General features: G+C 41.1%; 2 protein-coding genes across 2 annotated transcripts in view; one reads left to right on the top strand and one right to left on the bottom strand.

The window, feature by feature from the left end:
- mtus1a (microtubule associated tumor suppressor 1a) overlaps positions 1-2036 on the top strand; it is a gene marked incomplete at its 5' end in the record, with an annotated part of 46343 nt that extends 44307 nt beyond the window's left edge. Inside the window, one exon of the mRNA XM_084086086.1 lies at positions 599-2036. Within this exon, the coding sequence (XP_083942212.1) occupies positions 599-839 (241 nt within the window). The 3' untranslated portion in view covers positions 840-2036. The remainder of the gene's footprint in view (positions 1-598) is intronic.
- Positions 2037-3119: 1083 nt separating this feature from the next.
- pdgfrl (platelet-derived growth factor receptor-like) lies at positions 3120-14242 on the bottom strand. Its single transcript, XM_084085654.1, has 6 exons — positions 14028-14242; positions 10908-11187; positions 9919-10070; positions 9105-9398; positions 5217-5353; positions 3120-4581 (listed from the first exon to the last, which is right to left on the bottom strand). Exons 1-6 carry the CDS (start codon positions 14077-14079, stop codon positions 4399-4401), a joined length of 1098 nt encoding a protein of 365 aa, XP_083941780.1. The 5' UTR covers positions 14080-14242; the 3' UTR covers positions 3120-4398.
- Positions 14243-18145: the final 3903 nt, after the last annotated feature.

Genomic DNA, 18145 nt, shown 5'->3' with positions numbered 1-18145 from the left:
TCTGTAAAATATCGATTTTCTACGGACAGATAGTTCATTGCTTGTTTTTTAATGCATTTTACTGTAATTTATTTTGTATTGTAAAGTGTTTTAATTCATTTAATTGGTTCTTGTTTCCACAATGGAAATAAGTCTTAGGACTTTGTTATGTTTATCCTCAAACTGCTGTAACTATGTGGGGTTCTTTGCATTTCAAATAAGCTAAAGTGAGGGTTTAAAAGACCATACCAGTGACCTTGTAGATTGACTGCTTTGCGTAACACGCTCATACGATGAAGCGGTAGGGCATTCATTTATGAAAGAAACATACAAAGATGAAATGTAGAGATACAAGGTTTCTGCCCAACAGCAACTGTAGGAGCCATTTATTTTGTTGGCAATCCTTCAATAAATACGCAACCAAACGGCAATATGGAGTAGACATCCGTTTGTTTTGTGTCTGCGTAAGATCCCTCCCTTACCCCTACCTGTGAAGTGATAGCAATACAAAATGGACATGACATCGGGGCAGGAGAAATATTGCCATTACGGCAACTATATAAACCAATAAAACCCATTTCTAACGTGTGTTGTTGCTGTTGTCGTGCTGCATTTGCAGACAGCTGTCCACGGAGCACGAGGTCCTGCAGGAGTCCCTGCAGAAGGAATCCCAGGTCAACAAGCGTCTGTCCAGGGAGAACGAGGAGCTGATCTGGAAGCTGCACAACGGAGACCTGAGCGTGAGCAGCCCCCGCAGGACCACCTCCCCCGTCTCCCCCTCCTCCCACTCCCTCAGCCTCCAGTCACCTCGCAGCCCTGCCTTTTTCGCCTCCAGCTCCTCCCCCGTCTCACCCAGATAACCCCCCCCCCACCCAACAGAGCCAGGACTCACAACTGTTCCGCTAAGCGACGCAACGAACGCTGCTGAATTAATGACAATGTTTTTTGCACAGAAGCACTTAAACCCCAGCGAAGGAGGAAGAACCGTCAACGTCCTTCGCTTTTCTTGTGATTACCGACAGAGCAATGGTTCTCAAACTGTTTTCTAATTTCAAGGCCCCCCCCATAATTCTGAGATTGTACAAATGGAACCAAATGGAACGGGTCTATTTGGTTCCATTGTCCATGTAAGGGTCACATTTTGAAACTCACTTAAGGAACCCTGAGGGTCCCTGGAACCCATTTTGAGATCCACTGCGATAGAGGAAAGGAATTCTCAGGATTTACAGCACTCTGATACTCTTTTCTTTTTTGTTTTTGTCCTCTTTGAAGCTTGAGAACACAACACACACCTGCACGCATTCACGCACACGCGCACACACACACACGAAAACAGCACTGCTGCGCTAAAAGAGGATTTGCCTTGAAGGCTCATGGGAAGACCAAATGCAGACAAACATAATGGCTTCCAAGAAGACCTTTATCGCTATCAACCCAAATGTTTTTATCTGTGAGAAAATGTCATTATGACTGGGATGCAAACGTACAACACTGGATGGCAGGAGAGTTAAGTGATTCTAGTCCATAAATTACTAATCGTTGCTGTCGGGCAGAAACCTTATCTACATATTTTGGCTTTTTTTTTTTTTTTTTGTAAATTAAGGCCTTTCTTGATCACACTACAACGTCACACAAAAGTAGCAGATCCACAAGCTCAAAATGTGTTTTTGAGCTTGTCGATCTGTGAATGTATCTATTTTTGAATTTGAATCCCGAAGTCAGTTTTGGGACATGAGGTTTCCACCCAACAGAGACGTAATGTTCAATTTATATGACTAACGTTGTCATACAACGCTGTCACGCAGGAAAATAGCAGATTCACAATGTGTCGTGATCTTGTGGATCTGTACGCAACACCACTGCATGACATCAGGCTTAACCCCTTCACTGCCAGTCAGTCAGTCAGTGTTACTTTGTACACACGTAAAAGGGTGCATTTTCATTTTCAGCACCCAACTGAAGTTTATTTGTGGAGTCGAACTCTTTGTGTAATTACGTTTTGTTTGTTTTTGTTTTTCATATTTTAAATGAACTTTAAATAAAGTTGAACAACAGAACTGGCGTGTTCGTTTTGATTAAGGGACCAATGCAAGTGACCGTTTGTCCATAATATTTGTACCCTACAAACCCGCGTTTCAGGGGACTACTTTATTCCCTCTATATACTGTACCAAATCTCCTCACCTTCTCTTTTTCAGAACTGACATTTTTTTCAGAACGTTTCAGAATGTCTTGTGTACTCGTCCATTGGCTATTTTAACTATTTTTGGTGGTTAATTCATAATTTGTTTTTGTAAGTTTGGGTCCCGGGGAGACAACAAATGTATGTGTTTGGGTCTGGAGCTGAAAAATGTGGAAACCTCTGCTTTAAATAGAACTCCCACCACCCAGCACTGACGGTGAGTTATAGTACCTTCTGTTAGAGGCAGCAGCAGGCTCTGTAGTCCACATTCCACATAAGGAATCCATTAAAGACATCAGCCTGGCACATGGCTCTGCTGTAAACCACATTTTTCTCTCCTCTGCATACGCTTCTCTCTTCTCTGGTTTTCATAGCAGTGGTTCTTGATGTTTTTGTTTTGCTTCTTACCCCTTTCTCCCACCAATTTAGTCGCTGTGCCAATTCATTCCTCCCTGCACACGTGTGTGTTGTCACTGCTGTTGTATCCTACTGACTCACCTGCCAGTGAGGAGCCCCCACCGGGAGGACATAGAACATCCGTCCTACTCCTCCCGCCCAACACTCCCTGCTGACAGGTGCCGCCCCAGGCCGCAGGACGAGTACATGCAGTGCATGACAACTATCACCCTCCCCACCCGGCTTCCCTCCCCCAAACACGGGCATAGACGCTCGACAAAACCGGATGCACCACGGTGGATTAGAACCCCCAGCCTCAGCCCAGCATTTACCACTAAATATGATAACTGAGCCTTTAGATTATAGACTTTATTGTGTCTTTATTATATTAACAGAATCTACATGTTAATGATTCATTCTGAAAAATGACATTCCCATTAGGACTTGATGCCCCACTGATTTTGAGACGATGGTGAAATGCATTTGTAAGCTATACTCCAGTGCAGTGGCTCTCAAACTAGAAAATAAACCTGTAAAAAAAAAAAAAGACAGTACAAGCCTGCTGGGAAATCAAACTTTTATTTAATAAAACATTCGGGGTGTATCGTAGTAATGGCATTACCCTTAGCTTACTGCTTAGTGGTTCAATCTCTGTTTGTTTATGCTCAACTTGCTATGCCTTGAGAAGGCCATAGGTGGGGGTGTGGGCGAGGCCTCTGTCATATCAGCTGAGTTAGTTTGTTTTAGATGGTAAAGAGAGAGTAGTGTACACGTGACACGACTACATCCAAAAGAAAAAAATGTGAAACCGAAGCACCTTTTCTTACAACTCCCAATGAAGGTAATGTAATATAAACCAGCCATGAAAGGTTTTGTATTCAACTGAGTGCTGTCGACATTACACATGAAACAAACACTAAAACACCTAAATTAGCCATTACACTGCAGACATGTTAGTGGATGTGTACGATGCAGTGGCGTAACTATAGACATGACTATAGACAAGAGTTGGCGAAAATCGGGCTTTGCCTAGGGCCCATTCTGACGTTAACACGGCCCTGCTTGATCAAAAATACAGCGTCACACAAATGTATCAAAACAAGCTGCTATTTTTTTTTTTTTTATCCTGAAAAGTAACAGTTTTGGACATATGAGGTTTCCACCCAACAGACGATTTGGAACTCGATCAACGAACCCTGAGGCAGTGGTGGAAAAAGTACTCAAATGTTTTACTTAAGTAAAAGTATCAATACTGCAATGTAGAAGTACTCTGTTACAAGTAAAAGTCCTGAATTCAAAATGTACTTGAATAAAAGTACAAAAGTATTGGTATCAAAATGTACTTGCCAAAAGTAAAAGTACTAAAATGTTTGAAAATAGCGGATCTACAAGCTCACAACGCATCGCGATACGACGCCGCTGTGAGCTTGTAGAGCGGCTATTTTCAAATACCCTAGATATAAAAGAGGGCTAAAGTGGTCAATGTATGTGTAATAATTTATATCTGCAAAGTAACTAGTAACTCAAGTTTTCAAATAATTGTAGTGGGGTAAAAGTACAATATTTGCCTCCTGTAAAAGTATAGACAATTGGAAATACTCCATTAAAGTTAAAGTACCTCAAAATTGTACTTAATTACAGTACTTGAGTAAATGTACTTAGTTACTTTACACCACTGCCCTGAGGGTCCCCCGGACTGCTATACTCCACTGCCACTCCAGAGCCACTTCTATACTCCCATCAAAGTGTGTGTGTGTGTGTGTGTGTGTGTGTTTGTGTGTGTGTGTGTGTGTGTGTGTGTGTGTGTGTGTGTGTGTGTGTGTGTGTGTGGACTATTTTGGACTACACAATGTTGGCCGCCACAAACGTTTCACCGTTTTGGTTCTTGGCTCTACAGATGTACTGTCCGAAGTCGATGGTCTCCATGTCCAGGACGGAGAGGACGCTGTGGGACAGCCGGGTTGTGTGGCCCATCCCTCTGGTCACCAGCCTCCACGAGTCCTGGATGCTGACCGGACGCTTGTCCTGAACACAAACCATGCAAGTCTGTCATAATCAGTGGTGGAATAAGTACTTGAGTAAAAGTAGCAATACCATAATATAAAAAATATTCTGTTACAACAAAGTACAGTAAAAAGCCTGTATTCAAATGTTTACTTGAAATATACTTACAGTACCAAAGTAAAGGTGTTACACAGAATGTCCAATATCATATCTTTATTCAAAATGTGTCGATTTTCTTTCATAAACAGCAAGCTTATGATCAGCTCTTGTAGAATAGCCAAAGGATAAATTAGAGCTTAATTGACTAATGTACTATGTTAATAATATTCTAAATCTACAAAGTAAATTGTAACAAAGATTTTCAAATGATTGTAGTGGAGTAAAAAGTACAACAATTGACTCTGAGATGTGGTGGAGTGTAAGTATAAAGCATCGAAAAATATACTCAAGTTAAGTAAAAGTAACAAAAAATTGTACAATAATTGATTAAAAGTACTTTGTTACTTTCCACCACTGATTTAATGTGTGCAGTATCATAACACCTGGTATTTAATTTCAGTTTCACTATTGTGTGTGTGTGTGTGTGTGTGCGTGTGCGTGCGTGCGTGCGTGCGTGCGTGCGTGCGTGCGTGCGTGCGTGTGTTTGCAGATCTTACCTGTCCAGGGTAGGCCCAGCTGAATTCCACGTCTACCTCGGGCTCCCCCAGGACAGAGCAGGTGACGTTGACATTGTCCCCTCCCCTCACAGACTCGGGTGACACCGCTAGGCTTACAAAGGGCGGCCCGCTGGGTACTGTTAACCACATGATACAATACATTCAATCAGTGGTTCTCTCAAACTCAACACAAATGGGACCAAATGGACCCGTTGGCCCTGGGGGACCCCCGGCCAACTAAGTATATAGTGTGTGCCAAAAATCCTGAAGGGGGCATCAACAAGTGTCATTTGGCAGCGGCGGACATCTTTGTGGGGTATAAACAGGTTGACTTAACATTGCCCCCCACCAGTATGTCTGCAGATACTATGCCACGCCCCCCCGTGGTGACGGCACGTTGGCAAGCACTATAGGGCAGCAGGGTTTAAAGGAGTAGTTCAATAATTTGATGACCGGCGGAGTCTCCTACCGGAAACATTAGCATCTTTCCGCCGGTTTGAATTCAAGGCTTCATGTGTGTAATTGATGTAAAATACGTTTTTTTGGGGGGTGAACTACTCCTTTAAGTGGTTAAGAGAGTTGGCAGCTGATGATGATGTTGATTTGTGTTGGTTGCAGCCATTAATTAGAGTGAGCAGCTGCACCTGTGTGTGGTGATTTGTGGACCAAGTCCCTTGCTGAGCTGGACCTGCACTAAATCAAAGGTTAATAGGAACAGGACACTGTGTCGATGACAATGTCCAAGCTGACTGGATGAAGTACGGGACACCATCATGACAGAGTTAACTGTCACAAAGATCTTTCTAAAAGTTGGCTGTGGTACGAAAAACCTCTCTCTAAACATCTCACCTTGATGTCCTCTGAGTGACAGTTAATTTTAGTGACCTTAATCAAGGACTTAATTGCACAGATGTTAAGAAGACAGACGGCTGTGAAAAGGTAAAGGCACCTTATTTTTCTACAGTATATGCAGCTTCATGGTATTATGCTGTAGAGCTGGGGTTCCCAAACAGAGGCCCTATTTAATAGTGGAAAATAGCAGATCTACTCTATTTTCACAATTTCTTAAAGGTTTTTTAAACGTATGGATTTGTTTTGGTAACATTTCTGAAAAATTATCTTTTGAAATATCCAGTATATATATTTCTTTATAGTAGGAAACCCATAAATGGGTCCTGACTCATAGTTTGAGAAACACTGCTGTAGAGTCATTTGAATCAGGCTGTTGCTGTTTTGGACCCGAAGGCTTGGTGGCAATGAGTCAGTGACAATGAGTCAAGGTCAGTGAGTCTGTTCTTGGCAATAGAATTGAAGTGTGATTTGTGTTGTGGTACAACTCGGTACAGTAGCTGTTGAAGGTTTGTAGGAGTGTTGTGCAACAGGTAATGGAACCAATCGATTTAATCTATTATAATACAAAAAAATGTAATCGCTAATTTAATAAAAGATTTTGGGCATTTCATTAGAGTATAAAATACGCACTTCCTGATTATTTGATCAATCGAGAAAAACAAATCGATCGATACAGTGAAGGAAATGATCCCATAGTCTTAAAGGTTTGTAGTAGTTGTTTGCTGGGTTGCACGGAAACACTTCTTGGGGTGCGTTCCAATTGGTCAATATTCCACCACTGCCTCTCTCATAGAATTTGTGACTATTTTGCTATTTTCTTTTTCAAAAGGAGGCTGCTGCTTAGCGAGACGTTTCTGAGCACTGACATGACATGCTATGATCCACTTGCTTTTCATTATGTGACCTAAGTGTCTCAGTGAGTGATGACATTTACCCTCTGAGTGTCTTGTGACTAACCAAGACTATCTGTTAGGCCTGTTCATTTCTGGCCTGTTCAGCCATTTTAGTTATTGTACGGGAAACGACTAGGTAAGATTTGAGAGTACCCCTTTACACTTGGCAGTGTTTAGAGTGTTTCTGTTGAACACAGTGGGCTTAACCCATTTAGACCTGAGGCCGATTCTAAAAACGCCTTCTAAAACCTAACCTAAGATTTCTGAAAATGTTCAAATTCTTACTAAAAAATGTATACAACATGATGTTGCTATATGTATAGCAACAACTAATGAGACACAGAGGTGGCTCCCGGATTCAAAGGTATAACAACGGATAGGTGGCAGCAGGTCTAAATGGGTTAAATAGATATAGTGTAGTAGGGTTTTTGTTGTCAATTGTTTTGCTTTTAGAGTAGTTTTTGTGGTGTCTTTACTCCAGAAGGCCCACACCCACAGCTTATTGTACAATCTGACCGTAGATAATGGGTATTTCTGCAGTCAAAGATGTGATGTGATGCGAGTCCACTACTACTTACTAGCTACACTGGTAGGTGGTGCGCCTCTTTCCCCTCCTAGCTGTGCTTTGGGTTTGCCCAAGACAAAAATAGCAAGACCTGCCATCTCCGGGTTACTTCCCGTATCCGTGTGACGAAGGCGGACGCCTTTTTAGGAGACCAGAAGTAGGTTTGCGTCTATTAATTCCAGTGGGAGAGTGAACGTGAACACAGCTTCTGAGCCATTTTTTAGCCCCATGTTCACTGAACTAAATATTGGACCTAGCACCAGTAAACATAGGACGTTCGCGAGATTTGCCGTCAGACGCTGGCGCCCACTTAGGAGACCATTTGTAGGATTTGTGTACCGTGTCGCCTATAGTGGCTCCAATTGGGATGGTGTATCTTGCTAAATTAACCATCTTTGGGTTGGCTCCCACAGTGTCAGGTTTTTTTTTTACCAGTTCCGGGTGCCTGACGCGCACACACAGTGCCCTGCTAGACTCATCCTTCTTTCGCTGACCGTGTTTGTGACTCACGGTTGTACAGAGGCAGTTATAGAATGTTTATGCAATACAACCTTGACTATTCCCTGTGTACATTGTTTTTATTATGTGCAAATTGTCAATAAATAATTCAATCAATCAATCAAAAAACCCCTAGCAAGCCTTTTCCATCTTTCTGTTCATCTCTTCCATCTGCCAGTCAGAATTATGTCTCTTGAACCGAACATTATTTCCATTTAATAAATTCACCACAAATCCATTATCCTCTGTGAACTCCTCTGTAACAGCGAGACAGTTGATGTATTTCAGTTGGCAGGCATCAGAAGCAGGGTGGAGGCTTTTAACAAGATGAAAACCACGCATTGTATTCCTGGAAGCTGATGATGCCAAAACCTCCTTAGGTGAAGATGACTCGTCATCATAATAATAATAATAATAATAATAATAATAATATAATATCTCAAATTGATATAGCGCTTTTCTAAGTACCCAAAGACGCTTTACATGTTAAGGGGGGGTTGGTGCAACAGTTAATTGAACGAATCAATTTAATTGATTATAAATTAACTCGATAATCAATCATTTAATAAAATCAATTAATAAGCTATCCCTATTTTTGGTTATGTCATTATAGGTGAAAATCTTGAAAACAACCAATGTAGCCAATCTACAAGCTCACAACGCGTCACGATGCATAGCTTGCAGAGCTTGTAGATTGGGCATTCTTCACTACTTTTGCTTGACACCGCTGTGCGACAAAGTATAACATAGGGCTTAGGTGGTAAATTGATTCGTTGAAATATAAATCATAATAATATTGTTTCTGTCGGGTGGAAACCTCATACTGTAGGTCTAAAACTGTTACTTTTCAAGATTCAAATTCAAAAGTAGCAGATCTACAAGCTCAAAACCTTTTGATGCTTTTGTGTGACGCTTGTAGATCCAGTAGGGCGTTAATTTACGAAAAAAACACAAATAATAAAAATATGGAGATAAGAGGTTTCTGCCCGACAGCGACGATATAGAATAACACAGAATAATCGCTACGAAAATAATGGATAGTAGCAGCAGGCCTTGTCGTGTGACGGCAGGGTACCGTACCTTCCACGTAGAGCAGCTGGTACTTGTTGGAGACTTGCGGGGTTCCTCTGGCCACGGCCTTGCAGTAGAAGACCCCCTGGTGCTCTGGACTGGGGTTGTGCAGGACGAAGCCCTTGGTGGGGTCGTAGGTCACCTGCGTCCCGTTGGCGGCGACTTCCTCCGGAGGAACCTCCCTGTGCAACGTCACCCTGGCCAGGGGACTGGTCACCCGGCAGGGGACGATGGCCGGCCGGTCCGGACGTATGTAGACGATCTCAAAGTGGATGGCGGAGGGGACGAAGAGGTTGTCCTTATCTGGGCCCATGGGGACAGAGAACAGAAGCATGTTAGTGTTTCTCTTTCGTTAATTCCACCCCACACACACATTTCTGTGTGTTGTCACACAGAAATGCTACTACGTCCTCCCCCACCGGGAGGACGTAGTAGCCTTCGTCCTACTCCTCCCGCCCAACACTCCCTGCTGACAGGTGCCGCCCCAGCCCGTAGGAGTACGTGCAGTGACAAATATCACCCTCCCCCGAACACGGGTTAATTGTGTTCGTATATTAGACGCTCGACAAAAGCCGGACTGCACCGCAGTGGATTCGAACCACCAGACTCCACGCTGGTGGGCAGGCACTTTACCACTGCGCCATCCGAGCGCCCGTTCATTGGAAATAAGTCAAAAAGATAAAATCTACAGGTTGTGCGCTCTGGGCGTTAACTGTTATGTGTGGTGAAGCAAATAAAAGTACAAAACATTACATTTTTTTCCTTTGTATAAAACAAAGTGCACCATATGTGATCGGATTAGTAGTATATGATAGTAATTCACCAGTGAAGTAAACGTATGAGGCGAAGGTTCGATCTGGGTCCTTGCCGCATTCTGAGCCGTCACACACAATGGCGCCGCAGCTGTAGTGCCCAGTGTCGGCTGCAGAGGGCGACGTCAGCACCAACTGACTGTACTTGTCAATCTGCTTTATGCTGTGGAGGAGTGGTGGAGAAAGCAATAACACATTGAACGGATAATTACATGTGATAGTTCACATGGACTTGCCAGATACTCTTGTCACATCAACAAGGACTATATAATAGAAATGATACTGTGATTAGAGCCCGACCCATGCCCGATGTTTGGGTCCGGTCTCGACTTTTTCGTGTTAAGGACCCCCAAATGAATATGTTTGGCCGCCGACCCCCCCATCTGAAAATGTTATGTGGCAAGGACCCCCCTAGGAGAGAAGATGTGTGTAAACAAAAACTAAATAAATTATTCAAAAATGTCCAATACTTAGTTACCCCCCCCCCACCCAAGGACCCCACTTTGAGAACCACTCTCCTGATGTTTAGTCCGATATTTTGTCAAAAAGTGCAAATCTTTTTGCAGTTTTTGACAATTTAGATATCATATATATTTTGCACAATTTGAAAAACTTGGATTTCACAACACGTGACGTGTTGTGAGATTGTAGATCGGCTGTTTGTGAAAAGTTTTGCCTGGTAATCATTGGGACACATCGGCTGCACAATTTTCTGGATTCAAAATCAAAAATAGCAGACCTACAAGAAACGCGTAGCTTTACGCCGCGTCTCGAGCTTGTGGATCTGCTATTTCTAATGCTTTTGTGTGACGCTGCAGTATGATCAGGTAGGGCGTTAATTTACGAAAAAACACAGAAAAAACACAAAGTTAAAATGAGATGAGAGGTTTCTGCCCGACAACAACAAAATGATAAACAGTGATATTTGTAAGTCAACAGGGTTACAATACTGTGATGATAATAAATGATAAACAGTGATATCTGTCCGTCAGTCAGTCACCTGAGGCGTGAGTCGTTGAAGGTGTCCAGGTTGGACGGGTAGGACCAGCCGATCTTACTGCCTTTACATCTCAGCTCCATGGTGCGTCCGGGCGTCAGCGTGGTGTTCTGTCCCAGACGCAGGAAGCGGCGCTTATCCAGGACCTGCGTGAGCAGCGACTGGCCTTTACCCCCCAGCTCCTTTTCCTTCAGCTTCGGGTGGCGAAGCTTGGTCCGCTTGCCCCCGGGCCTGATGCGGTTCTCTCCGGCGTCTTTACGACGCTTGACCTGTTGACAGGAGCCTTTGAATAAAAAAAAACATAGAGAGGGAGTTATATATATATATATATGTAGTTGTCCAAAACTGTTACTTTTCAGCATTCATATTCAAAAATAGCAAAAGTAGCAGATCTACAAGCTTAGCTCGCAGCGCGTTTCGATGCTTGTGGATCTACTACTTTTTAATTAATGAAAAAACACAAAGTTAGAATATGGAGATTGATGAGAGGTTTCTGCTCAAGATAGACAGCAACGAGTTATCCAAAAATAAAAGTAGTCCTCTCCTATTTGATCAGTGTTCCTCATACACTGACAGAGCAGGAACGCTGAGAGGGAGACAGTGTCTGTTGGGCAGTGGTTCTCAACCTGTGGGCCAGGGACCACTGAGGATATTGCAACTAATTGTCAAAACACTGACATTTTAATGAAAATATAACATTATAAAAATGAATGTAATTTTTTTTTTCCTTATAACTTTCACACAAAAAAAATACATTAGTTCCATTGATCCAAGCCAGAAAATGCAGGTGGGCCCCCACGTCATCAAGAAATCACATTATGTTAATTTAAAATAAATAAGAAATCACAGTAATAAAAAAGGAAGATAAATAAACACATATTAACCATGCACCATTGCAATAATCAGATTAAAGACGGATATACTAATCGGAAATCGGGGACAGCAAAATGTTTACTTTATGTCGTCCAGTCTTTAAAAGACAATTTTGGGGATAAAAGTATCCATTCCATTTCTGAACTTTTAACAGAGACAAAAGTTGAATGGAATCGGTGCAGGACGCAGAACGAGGCTCAGAACACTGAACCATGTTCCACATCTGGAAGAATACTCAATGATCTCCTCACAGCTGCATCAACACAGCACAAAATGTGTCCCGCCCCCCCCTGGCCTCTCCAAAACTGTGTGTCAGCATCAGTGTTGCCAAGTCCGCTTGTTATAAGTGACTTTGGGCTTGTTTTTTTTTCAGTTAAAGCAGCAGTATGTAACTTTTATTTAATTAATAAAATGTCATTTTGTCCAATCTATATGGTAGAGTATGTTAATACAATATAACTTATACAATTGGGGTGGTTTGTATTTTGTCTCCCTGCTCTTCTATTGAGACATTTAGATTGTGTCAAAGGTCATGTCTCACCTAGACACAGGATCTGACACGAATTTGGACCTGATGGTCAAGATTTATCCCCTGAGCAAGCAGGGCAAGCTCTATTAGCTCAATGGTAAAAAATAATAATAATGCAGCACACAATGCAGAAACCAGGTTAAAATCCTGAGTAGAAGAGGAAAGTGCTGCTTTAAGTCACTTGTAAATATTGGTAGTTTTTTTTTTTTTTTTTCAAAAGTGTAGTTGTTATTTGGGTTTCCTTCCTAATGTTGTTTAAAGGTTCTCAAAGGTTTCCATGTCAAGGACCCCCACATTAATATGTATTTGGCCGCAGAAGACCGAAATCTGAAAGTATTTTGTGGCAGGGACTAGGGAGCCAAGTACAAGATTTTTGTGGTGTTCAAATGTTTCAAAAACATTCCATATTGTTCACGCATCTTTTCCCCATATTTGTGTTGAAAATAGCAGATCTACAAGCTCACAACGTTGTCAGCTTGTAGATCGGCTATTTTCTAAAGTGGTTAAACTGATCTAGTCGCTGCTTTCGGGCTTGTTTTCGTAGACCTGCTTTCTCGTTTCTCTCACAAAGCGTGCCAACACTGGTCAGCATTGCAAGCTGTTGCATTTTAATTATTATTTATGAGAACAGTTGACAACAAACGAAGGCCTGTGTGGAGCCAAATGGTTTTGGTTTCACAAAAGCATGAATCATAAATGTAACAGAAATAATAATGTTCTTCTGAGCACTGAGAAATGTGAGTGCAGAACAGAGACTGTGGTGCAGGAATGCCTATTGCATGTCTGTCTGTTATGATGAGTTTGTTAGCAGGAGCACATAAACCACATTCATAATAAGACCCTTTAAGAAACCATTATTGTATGTAAATGATGGCCTAGTCCATCCCAAAATAATCATTTGAACCGGGCGGGGACCCCCCACCCTGACGAGACCTTGGAATTGTAGGCATTACATAGTTTGACTCGGTTCCACAGATGACTATTGTGAAAATAGTAGATCTACAAGCTCGCAGCAACTTGTAGATTGGCTATTTTCACAATGTTTTCCTCTTTCTTACATAATCTTGCACAATTTGGTATTAAACGGGTATTAAAAAGCCTTTGTCACTTTAGAAACGTGCACATACCCTGTATACACTTAGGCAGTGTTGTAAAGTAACTAAGTACATTTACTCAAGTACTGTATTATTGATTATTACAAAACATACATTAACCACTTCAGCCCTATGTAAAATTTGGCAATTTAAAAAAATATTTGTATACATTTGAAAACGTGCACAATGGAATATTCTGCATAATGATTACTTTCTACTTTTGGTACTTAAGTACAAAATGTGAGTACTTCCATGCGTATAGGCCTATACTGTATGTTGGTTTGTTTACTGTTGAGTGAGAAAACAATGTTGGACATTAAAAGCTAATCATCTGGGGACCTCCCTGGGGGTCCCAACCCCCAGTTTGGGAACCACTGCCCTAGTCTATACAGTATACTCCTGCAGAAACTTATGCAGACACAATCTTCACAGATCAGGCCATACTATCTAATCCCCTCTCTATTCTCAGATTAGATCACACATACACATGAAGCTTAAAACACAAAGAATCAACTTGTGGGCAAGTAAGGAAAAGTGAAGTGTATTAAACAGAGGAAAAGTGAAGTATATTAAACAGAGGAAAAGTGAAGTATATTAAACAGATGTAAAGCTATGTAGATCACTCACCATGTTGGAGCTCCACCCAGAGCAACAGTAGGCAGAAGAACCACAGCTTCATTGTTTAGCAGAGGAGATGAAAGTCTGTATGGTGGTCCCTATACTGCTGGACAAAGTTACAGCTGGAGGAATGGTGATCGGACCTAAGTTGTCTTCTGCTGGAACTCTGCAGGCTCCAGCTGATCAGTTTAGATCTGCAGCTCCATCATCTGTACAGACAGACAGACAGACAGACAGACAGGGGAAATAACTTCACTTTGTCTTTCCAGACACGTCTGGCGTGGGATGGAAATGTTTTTTTGGTGGTGCGTGGCGCCCTCTGGTGGTTGCCTTCCTCTTCCTTCGCCAAATGTGAAGGACAGAAGCAGTCAGTGATGGAAGTACTTACTTAGACCTGAGGCTGATTCTACAAATGCCTTCTAAATCAGTAATTCTCACACTTTCAAGATAAATACAAAAATAAAATATAGCTGCAAGCAGCGATAATACGGGGCCAGTGAATAGAGAGAGAGAGAGAGACATGGAAACGGAATAGATTGAAGAGAGAGAGAGAGAGTGACATGGAAACAATAGATTGATGAGAGAGAGAGAGATGGAAACATAATGGTTTGATTGGACATCTCAACCTACTGCCATTAACAGGATTCGAACTCTCAACCTTCAGACTAATAGGCTGCAACACTACCTATAGTGCTATAGCTTTGTCCAGGCTGATATTGTCTGTTGAAGATCATAAACTCTTGCCTTCTTTCATGAACCAAGCCCCTGTTTCACTAACACTAAGATCACTCGTTCACAAACCATTTACCAATGAAGAAATTGTACATCTCCTCAGAACCAAAACTAGTGAAAGTAGCCGATCTACAAGCTCACAAACCATGAAAAGTTGTGAGATTGTAGATCAGCTATTTTCAGAATGAAGTATGTCATACGTTGAAAAAACGTACTCTCAAATAAGCATTTCAGGTTATCTTTACCATTTGCACATGTATTCATTGATACAGTCATGTTGTTTGCAATTCAACTTAAATTATGTCTGCATCAAGTGAGGCTTAAACTGGCGACCTTGAGATTGTGAGGCATTCATTTAAGGGAGACGCCATTGGCCCAACAGACAAGTAACTGTGAAAAAGGAGATCACACAGATGATACAGTTTCACGCAAATAGCTGAAAAATCCTGGGTTTAAGTGTTTTTCAAACTGCTCAAAATTGCGGACAATCTAAGGGCGGAGCTTACTGGTCAAAGCGATAGATGTGTTCCTCATGAGTCAAGGCACAAGTGTAAGCAAGTTTCACGACTTTCGGCCAAACGAGGCATGACTTATGCCTGTTTAAAGTCTGCCTTTTCAAGAAATTGCTATAGCGCCCCCTTTTGGCCAATTGGAGTAAGATTGGTTTCAGTGATATTTGGAATGACCCTGTACATTTCTGCAAAGTTTCAAAGAAATGTGAGTCTGCATGTATGTTTTAGGCACAGATGAATAATTTTCATAAAACTGTAATAGTTAAAATCTATCTCCTCCTGGGATTTTTGAGCAATCTGCACGAAACGTTTACCACTTGAACTTTGGACCTCTGCCTACAAAAATTTCCAACGGATTTTCCATAAGTGAAAAAATGCAGAAGTTAGGAGCCAATGACTGTTTTTCATATAATTCAAAATGGTGGGAGATCTAAAGGTCAGAGGTCAAAAGTCAGACCACGAAAGTTGTCGGGAATGAAGAGACGCATGTGTGTATCGAAGTTTCATGGTTGTAGGTCAAACAGGGCATGAGTTGTACCTGTTCAAAGTTGGCACTTTCAATTGAGTGCTATAGCGCCACCCTTTGACGAATGAGTGTGAGAATTATTTCTTGGTAGTTTTTCATGAGCATCTACCATATGGCCGAGTTTCGTAAAAAGCGTATGCACGGTTAAGCCAGAACTGGCAAAAACAAGTATTTTTCAAACTGCTCAAAATTGCGGAAAATCTAAGGGCGGAGCTTAATGGACAAATCGATACGTGTGTTCCTCATGAGTCAAGGCACACGTGTAAGCAAGTTTCACGACTTTCGGCCAAACGAGGCATGACTTATGCCTGTTTAAAGTCTGCCTTTTCAAAAAATTGCTATAGCGCCCCCTTTTGGCCAATTGGAGTAAGATTGGTTTCAGTTATATTTGGAATGACCCTGTACATTTCTGCAAAGTTTCAAAGAAATGTGAGTCTGCATGTATGTTTTAGGCACAGATGAATAATTTTCTTTAAACTGTAATAGTTAAAATCTATCTCCTCCTGGGATTTTTGAGCAATCTGCACGAAACGTTTAGCACTTGTACCTTGGACCACTGCCTACAAAAATTTCCAACGGATTTTCCATAAGTGAAAAAATGCAGAAGTTAGGAGCCAATGACTGTTTTTCATATAATTCAAAATGGTGGGAGATCTAAAGGTCAGAGGTCAAAAGTCAGAGGGTGAAAGTTGTTCAGCATGAGGAGACGCATATGTGTATCCAAGTTTCATGGCTGTAGGTCAAACAGGGCATGAGTTGTACCTGTTCAAAGTTGCCATTTTCAATTGAGTGCTATAGCGCCACCTTTGGACGAAAGATTGTGAGAATGATTTCTTGATCGTTTTTCATGACCATCTACCATATGGCCGAGTTTCGTAAAAAGCGACTGCAGCCAGAACTGCAAAAAGTGGCAGAAGAAGAAGAAGAAGTGACAGAATACTGCCAATAACAATACGGTTCCAGAGCAGAGCTCTGGCCCCGTAAAAAAGCTTGTATATCTGCTATTTTTGAATAGCTAACGGAAAAATTTGAACAAGATTTTAAAAGTGTCAATATCGCAATGTAGATGTACTCTGTTGCAAGTAAAAGTCCGGTATTCAATATATATATATATATTATCTAAAGTGGTTAATTTAGGTTGTGTAATAATAATCTATCTACATATAGGCCTATGGCTAAAGTGGATAATGTATAGGTTGTGTAATCTATATCTACAAAGTAACTAAAACAAGTTTTCAAATAATTGTAACAGATTAAAATATGCCTCAGAGATGTAAAGGAGTATAAATATTGAAAATAATGCAGTAAAGTAAAAAATACCTCAACATTGTACTTAGTTACTTTCCACCACTGGGCGCCGCAACCCACTTAATCAGAACTGATCATCTTACAATAAATGTGTGAAATCTGCATCGTTTGTGACTTGCAATTTTCCCCTAGTAGTCCCACAAATGCATGTTCCTTACCACCATTTTAAAAGGGAAGTAACTGGCTTTCCAAACGTATATTTTGCCAAGAAGCAATGTTACAACAGAGAAATCATCTACCAAACAAATTTCTTAACTTTTTGTTTTGTTTATTTACATGAAAAAACATTAAAAAAAATACAAAAAATAAAAAACTTCCATGAACAAATGAATATGAACTATTTACATGACATATGAATGAACTACAAGCACAACAAGCGCTTGTAGTTCATTTGTAGTTCAGTTTGGCCCGGGTTCGATTCCCGGCCAATGCATGACATCCTTTTTACCAACATTTAGCTGCACATACACGACATGTATGAGCATGTAAAAAAGGAGTGGTTTCCTTCTCAGACTGTCTCTGGATTCACCATTAACTATTCACCTGAACAGTTTATCATGTTGTATATGCTATAAGTCAGAATTAGTCTGGTATGGTCCTTTAAAAGGTGAAAGAGAGGCTCAGTGAATTGAGAGAAAACTGTTGCCTTGGCCCCCTCAGAACCAAAGGATACTATTAATGGGCTTTATAACAGCAGCTGGTATCTACCATTTTAGGTTTCTGCTGCCATCTTGTGGCTTGTGTATAATAAAACTTATTCAAACTGAAAATCATGCAGTCCTTAAATTAACATACACTTACAAGTTGTTATTGGCATAGTTTACTTACATTCAGTGGTGATTTAATGGTCCAGATCTGATAGCTCTTGCTTTTTTGGTATTTTTTCTTTATTATTGTTTTCTTTATATAAACCCTAATGGTAACACTTGCTATGCATCCCATGTTTATGATGCATTATAATCTACTTATAACACTGTATAAGTATAGATATAAGAACTCATAAATACTTTTAATGCTTTATAACTCGCAGAACCTGTTTTGAATGGATC

The sequence above is a fragment of the Gymnoscopelus microlampas genome, assembly GCF_963454915.1.
Source record: "Gymnoscopelus microlampas genome assembly, chromosome: 18".
NCBI classification, from domain to species: Eukaryota; Metazoa; Chordata; class Actinopteri; order Myctophiformes; family Myctophidae; genus Gymnoscopelus; species Gymnoscopelus microlampas.
The sequence above is the reverse complement of the archived record's forward strand: the minus strand, read 5'-3'. Positions and strand labels throughout refer to the sequence as shown.